Genomic DNA, 16,080 nt, shown 5'->3' with positions numbered 1-16,080 from the left:
AGAGGGTTACTATCAGTCATCACTCGTGTACCACAGGCCATGTATAGGTAATCTTTAAATTTATCTGTAACCGCCCACTTTAAAGCGAGAAATTCAAGTTACACTTTGTCCACAACAATCTTATGAATAAATCGACCACGTACATAAGACCAAGATCCAAATGAAATGATCCAGTGACGCACGAGACATCTTGTTGTGTATTGTGATGGCTTCCAACTCAACCCATGCCTGCAGAATATACGATAGTATAGTAACATTAATAAATATCGACCGCGTATCTATATGATTATGCAATTTTAATTACCGTTTCGTACTAACGTCGTACCGCAAACGTGTATATATTGGGCTAAAATAACTGATGGTAGAATTCTTCACTTCGGGGGGAAACCCCTATTAAGGGGAAAATTTGTTGGTTCTTAAAAGTGTCCCCTTAATAGATGTTCTACTTAAACATGGTCGGTAGAGAATCATTGTAAACGTGAAAATGTAGTAAAGCATTCAATTGACTTGGAATATGAGTGATGTGGGTCAAAGGGTAAAATATTACGTAATAAAGACAACCATCCTTACCTATCCTCATCTAATACAAACATCCTCATATCACAACAAATATTGTTTTGTGAAAATAGCAATCACATCAAATAAATAGGAAAGGTATATTGCATTAAAGACCAGTGTAATACAGATCAAACCAGAAATCCCCCTCCCCGAAAAGAAGAACGCAACATTTTGTGTCGGGAATTCCGTTTATAAATTTATTATTAAAATCAAATCAGAACACGTACAGACTTTGTTTTATAAAAATGTACATAACACACACGTTATTTATTCATATCATACAATTTAGACAAGATGGTTCATAAAAAATATTTAGAAATGTAGCTAGGAAACTATAATAATATACTTTGGAAATATATAATATTGACATACATCTTATGTTAAGGTACAAATATAATACAATTTTTAAAAACTATTTGTTATGGTACCTCTCGTCGACTGAGTACAAAGTTTAGAGGCGTCACCGAGTTTTCTACTACTTCAACCACGAAACCTTTGCTGAAATATCCTTCCGCCGATACTGTTATTGTGTAGGTACCTGGTAACAATAAACGCCAATATTCACCGTCTTTTGCTAAAGAAAAAGTATATAGATATTAAATCATAGATAATATAAATATGGTTCATTCTATAAATATGGTTCATTTTAACATATTCTTATTCATACGTAACAACATGGAAATGTTGAATGTTTAAAATGGTTGATCAAAATATATGGGTAAATTATTTCTAACCATTCACCAATGGTGGCGAATTTAAACAAAATCTGTTTCAATTAAAGCAAAAATCAATTCAACTTACTTGAGGTGACGTCATGATTGATTCCTGGTCCTCCTACATGTACTACCGCTCCTTTGATAGGCATATCGTCAGTGCTTGCTATAATACCCTTTACTCCCATATGAATCTGAAATGTTAAAAATAAATATGTACATAATATTACATACTTTTTATTTAAGTGTATGTGATATCACATGTGCCAGAAAGGAATACACACACCGCTATCATCATCATCATCATGATCTTTAACCGTAGCAGTAATATACAGTAATATAAAGTTACTTTGTTGTAACCAAGTCCGACTGATGACATCATGAACCCCTAATGAATGGTAAAGAATTAACCGTGGAAATGTTCCACTACAATTTACTTACCTGGTACATGTACTGAATGAGCGCATCTTTGTTGTCAACCCATTCCTTTTCTAATCCCGATTCTGACGAGAATTTAATGCAATCTAACTCGAGCGTTATATCAAAACAATTCGTGTGCAGATAATCATAATCTTGAAGGCCTTTAAAGGAAATACACAAAATAAATATTGTTTATCATCATGGTTTTGTTTGTTGAATTACCTAAAATCGTGTCCGGTATTACTACATTGGCTCTCACCAAAACTAACGTTACAAGAAGACGTATTGAGATGATGCTATGCCAAAATCTTGACATCGTTGTACCAATGTACATCCGGATGTAGGCCTACACCACATTTTTTGATAAAACTGAGGAAAAAGTAAACTAAACCACTAAACCGCCAAGTTTGCCATGATGTCATGAGTAGGATTCCCATCAGAATAGACTTTGTTCTTTATGCCTAATTATCTATCTGAACAGTTTGTAGAACCACGTCAGAGTTGGGCAAACATCATCTCCCTGACGTGAAACTAGTCTGTTACTAGGCCTAGTTCATATTAGTAGGAAACACTAGGCCTAGTTCATATATTAGTAGGCCTAACCATTATCATATTTAATGTGCTTAAGGAGGTTACAACATTATTATATGTTTAAATAATAAGAACTCACCTCCTTTGACCGTATACCAACTCGCACCATTGGTTATACCATCTTCAAATGTACGACTGTATATTGAGCATGCGCGTGTTCTAGTTGACATAGTAGCGTGAGATTGCGAATATGTTCGTGCAAGATGTCTAAAGAGAGAGTCGTCTGGACTCATTGTATAAGATGGTCGCCCGTTAAAGGATCTTACGTCATCAAATGGATAATTTGCTACCAAATCGCCATCGTGCATGTTGGCAGATAGCACAAAAGGGTATTCCTCAACCCATTCAATGTAAGCTTGTACTTCGGGTTCAGGCTGTTGAAAAATAGTAAAAACAAATAGTTATACATTTCTAAGTTCAAAACATTTGCTACATTAAACATAACTTGTGTGGCACTGATAATTAACACAAAGCATAAACAGTAACTTCAAACAGGATAATTACACAATCAAACGTTAAGTAATGTGCTGATAAATGAACACGATGATGTCATATCACTACCATATTTGGGCACATCACAGTTTTTGTTTTTGTTAAACTGGTTTGATAGTGTAGACAGAGCTTAAAATCATAACATCATAACAACGTCCGTTCCCAATTACATGCATGTCAACTATTGCGATAATTTTCCAAATTCAATAAGATAGATAGTAGAGAAAGCTTGATAATAACTAGGCCTAAGGGTCCGTTCAGGCTTAGTTATTTACCCGGGTAGCAAGCTGGTTTCACGGGCACAGTTATCGCTAACTTTGGTGGGTAGGAAACCAACTTAACCTGGCAAAACAACTAAGCCGAAACGAGTCCTAAGTTGCGTGTGCTTGCATACAAATCATTAAAAAAACAAAATTAATTTACCACATAATTCGTCGTATCTTTGCCGTACCCCAGATGATGATTTTTGCCACCAATAATTTCATTTCGATACATAATTGTATTTAGCCGCGGAAAGTTCCTGTTTAAATCAACAGAATGCAAATTCTCACGACCATAGGCATCAATAACCATATCCTGAAATTAAAACATTAAATATCATAGACAATATTTAATAATTTAGTCGACCTTGAGAGTTATGATTTTGGTGCAAACGTTAGGTACAAAAAGTTCTTATTCTGGCTTAGTTTCAATCTAGTCCACTGATGCATGGTATAGTTACATGAACAAGTCGCTATACCATTTTATTTCTTGCAAACAGATTTAATATATTTGTCATGGGGATTGGTTTTAAAGTACCTAACATCGAGATCACTCATCATCACACTTCATCTGTACGCGCGTTTGTTACATGTTTTTTCATACACACATCACGCATCCGCAACCAACCAAATTTCATTTGTACCTCGTTGTTAAAATGACAATAAATAATATCGTATTGTATCGTAATTGTTGGGTCGGTTGCAGTATCTATTTAATAATTTATTAGAAGAGAACATTCCTCAAACCAAATGAAGATTTTTTTAGGCCTACGCGGTTGAGCATTTTGTAAAGGGTCTCAGAACTAAAGAAAAAATACATGTTCTTGGTAAGATCCACGTAATTGCTAAATAAATGTACATTGAATTTATGATCATTTAGATGATAATACCGGTGATTATTATTTCTTACGAATTCTTTGTAGAACTGGAAGGCCTTCTCGAAGCCATCAGGGTTGAGACTTGGAAGCAGGTGGATCCGAGTGTGGTCGACAAGATACCTAATAGTGGCATTACCAGCATGATACTCATTGCAAAGGTACTCAGCTAACTTTAAGATCAACTCGCGTCCAGTTACCTCGTCTCCGTGCATGTTAGCAATATACTTAAATTCTGGTTCAACTGTCAACAAATAAATTGATAAGTTATAAGTACAGAGTCATAAGATTTTATTATAATTTGTTGAATGAAACGTTACTAGTTATATTGAATATAAGTTAAATATTAACATCTTAAATTTATTATACACATTAACAAACAATGGTAAGTAAAAGTACATCCGCTGAATATGTCGTTTATTGTACCCTGCACTTATGGCAAACACTGATAGGCCTACTCTGTCTTGAATACTGTATATTATACATAGGCAGTCGTCTTAAAATTAATTAAAGTAAATATGGTATAACTGGATATTATAATGAATTTATAGATTTTTGCTATTCTTAAAATCCAAATAACGTTTTACGTCTAGGACAAAAATTGTTAATAAGACTACTAAAAAGATACTAAAAAATCTGTATTATTTTAAGTTATATACAGTAGAAAAATGATTAAGGTGATCGAATAAAGTGTTCCTTTAATGGTTTGGCAGCAGTTTTAAAACACGTCATATTCCTCTCGTTGTTATGAAATTATCCCATTATCCCATCATAATACACATTTATGTATTCACAATTCACAATTACATTTACAATATTTAATAGTATACCAAAAGAAGCAAGCGCTTGTCAGTTTGGTAACCATTATTTAAATGCATTTAAATAGGAGTCTCCACTGAGGAGTGTCTTAAAATAGTTTGAAAAAATTGTAAAATAACGTACGAATCTCGTGTACACCAACATTGTTGCTTATTTCCAATGCGTACAACTGTCTTCCGTCAACACTTTGTCCGATACTGTACATCTTGGTAATATTAGGATAAGCTGTCGTGAGATTCTGGAAAAAGATTCTGATATCGTTTGAATCATGATAACGGAATTCATGGAATGACGTACGATCTGCAAGAACAAATGAAATAATAATAATTACATTAAAGATGAAGATTAACTAAATTAGACTTTGAATAGGTTATTTTGTAGTTTTAATAAAGTTAATTCCTTCCGTGAAAAAAAAAACAAAACAAAACATTTTTCTCATATAAAATGACCAAATTAATGGTCAAATTCAACCAAAAACCCATTGGCTGGCAGCCAATTTGCTTTAAATTACAGTTTTTCAGGTAAATAATTTTTTTGTTCGATTCCATTTTTGTTCAAAGTGGATAACTAGTATGTGACAATAAAATGACATATTCAACAAAAACAATTTAAAAAATTATTTTTTCAGGGGGACAATACATCTTTACATTATACAGTATATAAGAAATCCAGCAATAAAACAATAAAATCCATCTTTAGGGACACGCCTATTCGGGAACGCCCCTATTAAGTTGGGAAACTTTCTCCGTGAAACGAACAGAGAGAAAGACATGGTTAATCACTTTGACAAAAACTTGGAAACTGTTAAGGAGTTCCATGCTGGTTAATATAGTTCTACTGTATACTATATATTCGTTTGTGAGCTTTTTAAACTAATATAATTTAGTGGAGCTTTTTATTTCTGTTAGGCTTAGTTGATTTAAAATAATTTTTTAAAAATAACTGAAAATGTGACTTACTTCTTGTTCTTTCACATATAGCCTCGTCAGACCCATCACTGCAATCTGGTGAACCATCGCATGCTAAGTTTGAGTCGATGCATCTGTTGAGGAAACCATTACGGTTATAAACGTTGAGTGAATTACAAAAACGTAATTAAATTATATTATAACAATGCATGATACTCAGTATTAATATGCTAACTGTAGACTGTGTCCCGGTGGGCATATCTTTTGCAACTACCTTAGGCCTAAAGGCACATAATTTTATTTTTTAATGAAATGAAATGATACAAATAATTGTACTGAGAAAAACTAAAATTAGAAATACTAATTTCAAATCATTTTCATATAGGCGGTACTTTCATTTTTGTATACATGTAGGGCAGGTTATTTCCAACTTCTTTAGGTTATAAATCGAATAGAAATCTTCTTGACTACATGGAGTTTTATTTTTAAGATTTTAAGAGTTTCTTAGAAAACTATTTAACAAAGATGCTACTTCAATCTGAATGCATTGCAGTAAAAAAACAAGGAGGAATACTTGATGGCCCATCAGCATATGGTAGAAACAATGCCCTTCACCAAAGATTTGCTACTTATATTAAATCACACAGCTGTTTCAACCAATGTAAAATAAATAGAAAAAGTCAAGCGCCCTCAATATTGTCAGACGGCGATATGTGCCTGAGTGTGACGCCGCGCGAGTGATTGAATCTTGTTCAACTTTCGCGACATTTGCAACTTTTATAACTACACTTTAAATTAATTTAATCAATTTCGTCATAAATATTATAAAACCATTTTTATACTATTTGTTAGAAAATAAGTTTTTTAATTACCGATTTTTTTGGAAATAGTAAGTAATTAAGCATAACACCGAGTTTACGAAATTATTTTCACCCGGAAGTTTTAAAAATTAACATCGATCGGCCTAGCAAATGTAAACAACGGAAAGTTTGAAAAAATGCTTGTCAAATTGTACACTTTTTGTTTTTATTCCTAATTTTCATAAATACTTGGAAAATCTAGGTAAAAGTTTGATTATATATGCTTACATGAGACATTGAATTGTTAGGAGGTGACGGTGAAAATCTCAAGAAAATTTCATTGAAAAACTCGACTGTTTTGTTAAATGCGAAACAGCGTATTTGGCGAGAGGTCGATGAACGCGGCTGATACCCGCTCGCTAGGCTGTACGCAACTAGGCCTAGGTTGTAGCTAGGCCTAGTTGGTATGTATAAGTAGTGTAATCATGCTATACATCATTTTAATTTACAATAGATTAAATAATAAGCTTAATTATTATCATTGTATTTATTTCAACTGAATATAATTCATCATAAATGTAAAAATTTAGTAAAACTACTAACTACCAGGCCTAGGCCCTTAAAATTAAAGCCTATACAAAAATACTCAAACTACTGTATGATAAATATAATATAAAATTAAAGGTTGGTAAAATTAACATTTCTTTTCTTTTTTGTAGGCAACACAGTTTCACGAAAGGCTTTACTTGCTTTTGTTGTGGAACAAAATTTAAAGAAAAGGATAAAAAATACAATTTAAAAAATATGAAAAGCCATCACAAATTTGCACTAAATCTAACAAATGTAAAATCACTACCTATATACATTTGTACAACCTGCCATTCATGAATTTGCAATGGATACTGTATACTACCACGCTAACATTTAAATTAACAGGGCATGGACAAAATTGCTTGGCATGCTACAACTATGACCTGGGCCAAAACTACATTCACAAGTGAAAGAACACACTGGCATTTAAGGGAACAGTTTTTTGTCTGGTACAGCTGCTCCATAATCTTCTTTTCTTCCTTATATCTTCACTCTTTTTGAAAGTTTATAGTATACTAACAAATTTAATTAAATGAACATACCTCATAATCAAATAACTGTTTTAACGTCCTAATTTATATGCATAGTTTAAAAACCGCCAACTTTCAATTAAGATTACATCATACATTGTACCATGGAGGTATAAAATATTTTATTTATTTTATACCTCCATGATTGTACATTTCTATTCAACAAAATTGTCAGAACTTTCTATTATTTAAATGTCTAAGATAGTCAGGTCTCTGGTCCATTCTACAGTCACCACAGATTGACTTTTTCATCACAAAATTTCTGAAATTATAAAATATATTAATGTGTAAATTAAGTATTTTTAGCAAAATACAGGCATATTGCACCAGGTGTAATACAGCCTAAGCTGCATATGCTTGAGCACCATGCTATTGCATTCATGAGAGAATGGAAGGTGGTCTCTGAGCAAGGCAGGGAGCTAATACATGCCAAACTCAACCGTCACAAAACAGCAGTGTGGATTAGAGTCAAACTTAGACTCATCTGACTTTCACATCTCCAATGATACAAAATGAAATAATAAAACCCAACAAATGCAAGAAAGCCAACGAAGAATGATTCATTAACATTAATGATCATAAAATATTGTACATTTTTAAATGTTAAAGGAATATTGCATTGTATTGATTTCCTTTTAACAATGCCTAATGATAATGAATATGTAAAAGTAATACTAGAGTATGTCTATATTTCAATTACTAACTAATTACTATTGATTGATAGTACCACTGCTGTACTGTACAATTTAATATTTGCTAGTTCTTGAACAGTAAAATAAACTTGCCTATATAGATGGTAGGTATTGGTCCAAATCTGTTTAAAATGATTTTTCCACTTCGGGTTGCCGCTATGTACCTAAAAAATAGTAAAACATTATTATAAGAATTACTTAAAATTAGCTTATTAAATTTAATATGGTTGCATATATACTAATTTGAATATGCAGTAATAAGCAAAAACGAATGTTAAAATTTGTTATTTATAATATTACATACAGGGTAGGGGTATATGCCCTATGTCATTGCATAGGGTATATATAACCAGGTATTCTCATAATAAACATTATTTAAATAAATACTGTAAATATATTAAAACTAAAATTAATAATAATTAAATAATAATAGGCGTAGAGCCTAGACCTAATTAGGTAGTCTACTTATACCTAGCCTATTGCTCTAGGCTATGCTAAATAAGCTGGAAAGCTGCAGCTTCTCTGTAGGCTGCTAGTGCTAGAGAGCACAGGTCTAGCTAGTATATTAAAATAAAAATAGGGCCTATAATAGGCCTAGCCTACCCAGCCAGTGGTAGTGATTGATTGTTAATATTACAAATTAATAGCATGGTAAACACAATTTAATATTTGCTACTTCTTGAACAGCAAAATAATCTTACCTATCTAGATGGTAGGTATGGTCCAAATCTGCTTAGCCACTTCAGGTTGCTGCTCTATATAATACCATAATACCTACAATAGTATAACATTAATAATTATTATAACAATTTTATAAAATTAACTTAACTTATTAAATTTAATATGATTGCATACTAATTTGAATATGCAGTGATGAGCAAAACCAAATGTTAATATGATGCTTGTCATTATTTATATTGTAATTATTACATACAGGGTAGGCCTATAATATTCCCTATGTCATTGCATATATAGGGTATATATATATAATCCTCATAATATTAAATTTACAGTTTTTGTAATGAATACTGTAAATTTATTAAAACTAAAATTAATTATAATGATTTAATAATATTAATAATATATAGGCCTAGGCGTAGATCCTGGGCCTAATTTTAATTAGGTAGCCTACTAATACCTAGTAGGCTAGCCTACTCAAGGCCAGGCTAACTAAGCCGGAAAGCTGCTTCTCTGTAGTAGGCTGCTAGAGAGCACAGGTCTAGCTAGGGCGTAGGCCTAGTATTAAAATAAAAATAGGGCCTATAATATTGGTATATGCCTACCCTACCCAGCCAGGCCTAAATAATTAAAATAATGTAACATTTCCAAACTCATTTGGGTCAGCTGTCACATGAAAGGCAGTGTTGCAACTAGAGTAGACACAAGCCTAAGCCTAAAATGACACAATTTGAAACGGCCATAGCTCAAAAATTCAACCATCACCTCTCGACCATTACTATGTTATAACATTCACAGATAACTAAATTATCATGCAGTACCAAAGAATTAGAGTGAAAATTACATTTTTTAAAGATACGGACAAACAAACATGTACCTAATTTGGAAATATCACTCACGTGCGTTAATTGGTCTATGCTTGTAATTTATGGTCCACCCTTCCATTAATTTTCAGCGTTACATTCCTTGTTAAAAACAAAAACAACAACTTGCTTGTTTCATCCAGGGACTCTTTAATGAATATTCATATTTTTAGCGACCCTTTATTTTTTTATCTCATTCTCATTGGCTGTTTAAAACATGTCTTTAAATGACGATTGACTCCACTCTGCACACGTGGATTTGTAAGTAATTGTTTATGTATTCTTACTCCAGCGATACGACTTGTAACGTTGAGGGCGCATGACTTAATTCGTATGTTTGAAACAGCTGTGATCAACATACAATAAAAAAAAATATGAATTCTATTAGGCCTATAGTTTTTAGTGTTTCTTCCTCTGAATCGTGGCTATCGTTAGACCTATAATTATGCTATTTTACAAATAAAACGTATAATGAATCAGATAAGCACAGTGTTTTATTCGTTGGCAGAGTAAGTTGATAATAAAGCATGGTTCCACTACGCGTCTGTGCTGGCGTGCGTGAATGTGCGTTTTCACAGACGAGTAGCTAAAGAGGTAGGAAACAAGCTTAACCGGAAAAATTAAATTTCCAAACTGCCAAAAATAATGAACCTTACTTTCCGTCACTGACGCATCCGAATTCGCCTTCAAGACAAGCTGTGAAAATAAAAGGAAAGCAGATTATGATTATAAAAATAAATATAGGCCTAATTGTCTGCAAGTGAATATAAAGTTAAAATTGTTTAATTTAAACCAACAAATCCGACCATATATCATGAGCACGATTTCATATGTATATTATTTTTGGAAAAACGTATTGATCATATTTTGAAAAAAATGTAGATATATATTTTTCTAGACATTTCATTTGTGATTAAGAAAACAAATTTATCTTCCTAATTTCGTGTAAAAACATTACTATTAACTACTTCCTATGTCTAGATTATAACTGAATTTCACGCACCTCTGAAGCACGATAGGCCCACGTCGTAGGAGTGTTTACAGTCCGTTTCACCCCACACATCATGGCTACAATCATCGATGGTTTCATCAGTTAGATCGCAGCTTAGTTCTCCCAACCAAACCTTCTCTGGAACATTTGTTCGCATACCTCGTCTATGTAGAATTAATAACACAGATTAATTTGTAATTTGATTGAATGTTATCAATTATGATCTCTTGGCAACTGCTAATTCTACAGGCTTCCATCGTTTACACGCGTCCATCTAAGCTCGATTTTTGTCGATTTTGGATATGCTATTCTCTAAGAAATTTTGTAATGTAAACAATTCAGTTGTACCATTTCCCCCGACTGAACCTTAAAACTAGCAGAATGCATAGGGGCCTAATAATAGTACAGTTTAAATCGGAATTGCTGTCAACCACCAACATTTCTTTGTATTTTTACGAAAAGAAATTGTTCTTGTTGTATCTTGTGAATATTCTAATTGTAAAACCAACTTACCTGGCTTGTTTTTGTTTACTTAGCATTTGATAAACACCTGGGTACCCCAACTGTCTACAGATTGAAGCAGCCGTTACGGTCGAAAACTGTTTCTTGCAAACTGTCCCCCATTCACCATCATGGTATACAACAAGGAGTCCTTCCCGTGGAATACGCCCACCGTTCAAACGTATTGTGTTACCTTACAGGAGAAGGAACTGATTGGTTAATTTTATTGATTTTATGTATTTCGGCACATGTGGCCAAGGATTACCAATAGTAAATCACTCTCCTATCAATACCTATGAACCAGTTCACCGGGGTGATCATCTACTCGTCTCGAATAATGAATTCTTTAATGTTCACACGGACAAACTGTATAGCCTAACACTGGACCAACGATTTAAAGTCATTATCCGAGAGAGGACTTGTTCCACCACCCTAATTAGGAGCGAGGGATTATGACCAAAGCGGCCGCGAGCGAAAGCGGCCGCCAATCCATAACAATGCATTTGTATGAAACGCCAAAGAGTCATTGTGTATAATGTGGGTGTGTTGCTTTGGTGCAGTACGTAATTGTAAAACATGATTGATTGCAATATAGTTAAGTTGAACCAGATAATAACGTAAATTTATTTATGTTCTCTTACAGAATTGGATGTATAATGAATGGTGTAACCATTACTTTATGTCTTAAATTTTTTTCAAATTTAAACCAGATGATAAATAATAAGATAAGAAAATAGAGCACATCAGCATTTGTTTTCAAACAACTGTTACACATTTATTAACACAAAATTCAATTGTAAGAAACAAATAAATAAATAATTCATATGGATTACCATTTATATATCTAATTTAAAACAAACTAAGTACTGTAGGCCGGGGCTATGATGTTCACAATTTCACATAAATATTAAATTAATTTATTCAACTAAAAAATAAACTTAAGTACATTATGCATCATTAATTTAAAAATCACATGAAATACAATATAGATAGATACGATTAATTAAATTATTTCAATAATTATACAACTGATTAATTTGCACGAGCATTACGACTGATCACACGGCTTGCTGCAAGTAAGAGGGACTTGGCTGATCGTACACCGCGTGAATATTCATCCCAGAAAGTGTTGAGGCGTTCGTTGGCGATTACTGTGTGTCTTGACTGAGTTCGGATGATGTCTTCACGAAAAACAAGTTCGGCCTGGATGGACACTGTTTGGCTTTCTTCGAAAAGTAGCTTGCAAAGAAGATAGAAGTGCAGGTTGGCTGAAAAACAATAATTATAATAAAGTTAATTCCACAATTGTACAACATATATTAATACATACATACTTTTGTTTATTAAACATTGTGAACAAAGTTAAAAGCTTTTAATTCTTACATCGTTTGGCTCTTGTGTTTAGACGATTGTGATAGCCTTCCAAGTCGTTGTTGGTGCGTGTTTCTTGCCGGAATACGACCCAGTCAATTGGGTTGAAGACGTCACCGTCTATCCAGTACGAGCGCATATACTCAACCATCTCAGCCATCTCCACGGTAGCAGTCCGTTGTAGTCGCCGGAAAACTGCGTTGACATGTTCCACAGGTAGAACTGGCAAAGTCATCAATTGTCGGATGAAGTTCCGGGTACCAACGTCACGCATGTAGGCCTGCTGCAATCCATATTCCTGAACTTTCCTGAAGACTGCCTGAAAGAACAATACAAATTTAACAATTAAAGACAAATACAGAACATTAAAATGATAACTAAGCATGATTGAGTGGACTACAAGCTTACCTGTGTAAAGTGAAATAGGCATCCACATACTTCAACGTCTGGAAAGACATCACGTACTGACTTCCAAATTGATGCTTCATAATCTGTTACAATCCGTACCACGTTGACGGCAGGCAACATACCAATGATGGATCGGAGAACAGCCGTGTAGTCGTCGCTTCGTTTTCCGGACATCAATACAAACATCAGCGGAACTTGCTTCGTTGAGGTACCGGAGCGAATAAAACTATGCACGCTGAATAGTTGGTAGAAGGGCCGCTTTACTAACTTGAATGTACCATCAAGATACCTGTTGAAGAAAAGAAAATTGTCAATTAAAAACAGTTATATGTTAATAAAATCAGAAATATTATTTTCTCGTAAAAAGTAAAGATAAAGAAAAATAATTACCAAACTCTGGATCTTGATAACATTTGAATCATCGCATCTGTAGCAAGTAGAATATGCCGTCCTCCATTTACAACTATGTCATCTCTAACAAAATTTGGTGCGATGTGTTGACGGTTAAGTTCAAACTCCAAGTCCTCAGGGTGTCTTGGCCTTGATAACTTTCTCTTGTGGTTTGCTTGACGAGCAAGGTTGGCAGGTCGTGGCAAGGTCGGATGCAATGCTATCTGTCCCACACCAATGTCTTCCCGGATGAGTCTTTCGGTGATCTGTGCTGCCGAATCGAATGGTCGCTCTCCAGCTTTCCGTTTTATGTCGCGTCGAATTTCAGCTACTTTTCCACGTCCTATAAAAAAAATACATACATTGTATTGCATAAAAACATTTGTAAATTTTTGTCAATGAGCCGAAGGTGTTTTAAAAACTTTGACGTACCTGGTACGTAAAAGTACTTACAGGTTACGGCACGGGTTCTGAGTGAACATCGCCAGGTAGTGTTTGCTCGTCGTTTATCAATCTTTTGGGTGTACTGGAAACCAAGACTGTCCATTAATGTGTCCTGTAAAACAAAAAAGCATGGTGTTAACTTTGTATGAAACATTTATGTAATTGTTAAATTGTAATTTAAGAAGTTAAAAAGTTATCGACTTACTTTCCCACAGGCAGACGTTCCTTCGAGTACAGTGTATGTTACCTCCTCTCTCTCTTGATCCTCATTTATCGGCGAGTTTGGTTGCGGATAAGGATCTTCCATCTCCGGCTCTCGACGTACCACTGGTTCTTCGAAGTTTCCCAAGTCGGCGGCATATACTTCCAGCTGGTCTGGTTGTTCGTCGTCGTCTCCTGCCACACATTGGTTACACGTCCAGTCGATGAATCCATCTCTCACACCTCGCTCATACTCTGCACGCGTCACTCCTGAATTACATGCTCGATGCTGCCATCTTGCACACTCCTCACAGAAAAGACCTTCTTGATATTGTAGAACGGGTAGTTGACATTCGATGCATTCGTACATTTTGATAGATATTAGAAAAATGATGTTTTACTAATATTTTTCTCTCCTTATATAGAATGTGCAAGAAAGAACGCGCGTGATTTTCAAGTTCATTGTTGCATTTCAAATAAAAAGTCGGCGTCAGTTTCTACATTAAACAGTGTAGTACATGAATGATTTCCTTTGTAATATAATGTGCGAGCGCTAGAAAGCGGGTCGAATGCGCGAAAGCGCAATCACAGAAATACCGATTTCTAAAGAAAATGTAATCAATGCAAGTGTTAAAAAAGCGGCAACGACCCCGCATTAAACAGTTAAAACCTATAATACCGTAATTCCTTCAAACTTTTCCAACACAAGAATAAACGCAAAATCATCAAATCACTTGTTTCAAATAAATTTAATTACAAATTCAAGTTGATATAACAATACAATTACAGTTTTTAAAAGTGACTTTTAATCATCACTTAACCTTTTGCTTTTTAATTACAAATTCTTTACTTTATTTATCTATTCAAGTTTACTGTACTTTCCATCGGATCGGCTGCTGGGCCGCCGATGAATTCATAATTTTGTAGTCCGCTCTATTAATAATTTTTTTTTTATTCATATCTTAACATATTCATTTCACATTCATATGTTAACAAATTCATTTCACGTTCTTGTCTTAACGTGTTTATACTTTAACGTTCATTTCACATTTATATCTTAACATATTCATATCTTAACGTTCATTTCACATTCATATCTTAACGTTCATTTCACATTCATATCTTAACAAATTCATTTCACGTTCTTGTCTTAACGTGTATATACTTTAACGTTCATTTCACATTCATATCTTGGTATCCCATATCTTAACGTATTTTTATCTTAACATTCATTTCACATTCATATCTTAACGTATACATATTTTAACTTATTCATATCTAAGGTGTTCATATTTAAACATATTCATATCTTAACATATATTCATATCTCAACATATTCATTACTTAACGTGTTCATATCTTAACATATTCATTTCACATTCATCTTAACATTTTCATATCTTAACATTTATTCATATCTTATATATTCATTTCACATTCATATCTTAATATATTCATTTCACATATCCCTAACATATTCATATTTTGATATATTCATATCGTAATATATTCATTTCACATTCATATGTTAACGTATTCATATCTTAACATATTTATACCTTAATATATTCATATCTTAACATATGCATTTTAATTCATATCTTGACATATTTAATTTCTTAAAATCCATTTAGGCCATTTAGTCCGCTCTATTAATGCTGTCCCATTCATTAATTTAGTGTGCTCTTGTTAAAATACTGCTGCTTTTGTTCTAGCTTTTGTTTTGTGGCATTAGGACCTTTGTTTCAGTACAAAAGGTAAAACACAACAACGCCCTGAATGCTGCAGATATACAACAGAACTGGTTTAAGTTCTAAGTTAGGAGATATTTATATAGTATCGTCTCTTTATTTCTCTGAATGCTGCAGATATAAAACAGAACTGGTTTACGTTCTAAGTTATATATATATTTATATAGTATCGTCTCTTTATTTCTCTGAATGCTGCAGATATAAAACAGAACTGGTTTAAGTTATATATATTT

The 16,080-nt window shown here is 33.5% G+C and overlaps 1 protein-coding gene and 1 long non-coding RNA gene across 2 annotated transcripts; both read right to left on the bottom strand.

Annotated features, from left to right (window-relative positions):
• Positions 1-977: 977 nt before the first annotated feature.
• Positions 978-5,723, bottom strand: LOC144838235 (carboxypeptidase D-like). The gene is made up of 8 exons (XM_078693587.1): positions 5,688-5,723; positions 4,852-5,077; positions 3,945-4,153; positions 3,198-3,350; positions 2,362-2,656; positions 1,713-1,852; positions 1,360-1,465; positions 978-1,132 (listed from the first exon to the last, which is right to left on the bottom strand). Exons 1-8 carry the CDS (start codon positions 5,721-5,723, stop codon positions 978-980), a joined length of 1,320 nt encoding a protein of 439 aa, XP_078549713.1.
• Positions 5,724-8,343: 2,620 nt separating this feature from the next.
• Positions 8,344-10,137, bottom strand: LOC144837925 (uncharacterized). Its single transcript, XR_013611566.1, has 3 exons — positions 9,791-10,137; positions 8,951-9,004; positions 8,344-8,413 (listed from the first exon to the last, which is right to left on the bottom strand). It is a non-coding gene; the product is annotated as an uncharacterized LOC144837925 (long non-coding RNA).
• Between the last annotated feature and the right edge of the window lie 5,943 nt (positions 10,138-16,080).

The sequence above is a fragment of the Antedon bifida genome, chromosome 3 (assembly GCF_963402885.1).
Source record: "Antedon bifida chromosome 3, ecAntBifi1.1, whole genome shotgun sequence".
NCBI classification, from domain to species: domain Eukaryota; kingdom Metazoa; phylum Echinodermata; class Crinoidea; order Comatulida; family Antedonidae; genus Antedon; species Antedon bifida.
Note: the sequence above shows the minus strand (reverse complement) of the source record. Positions and strands in the feature narration are given on the sequence as shown.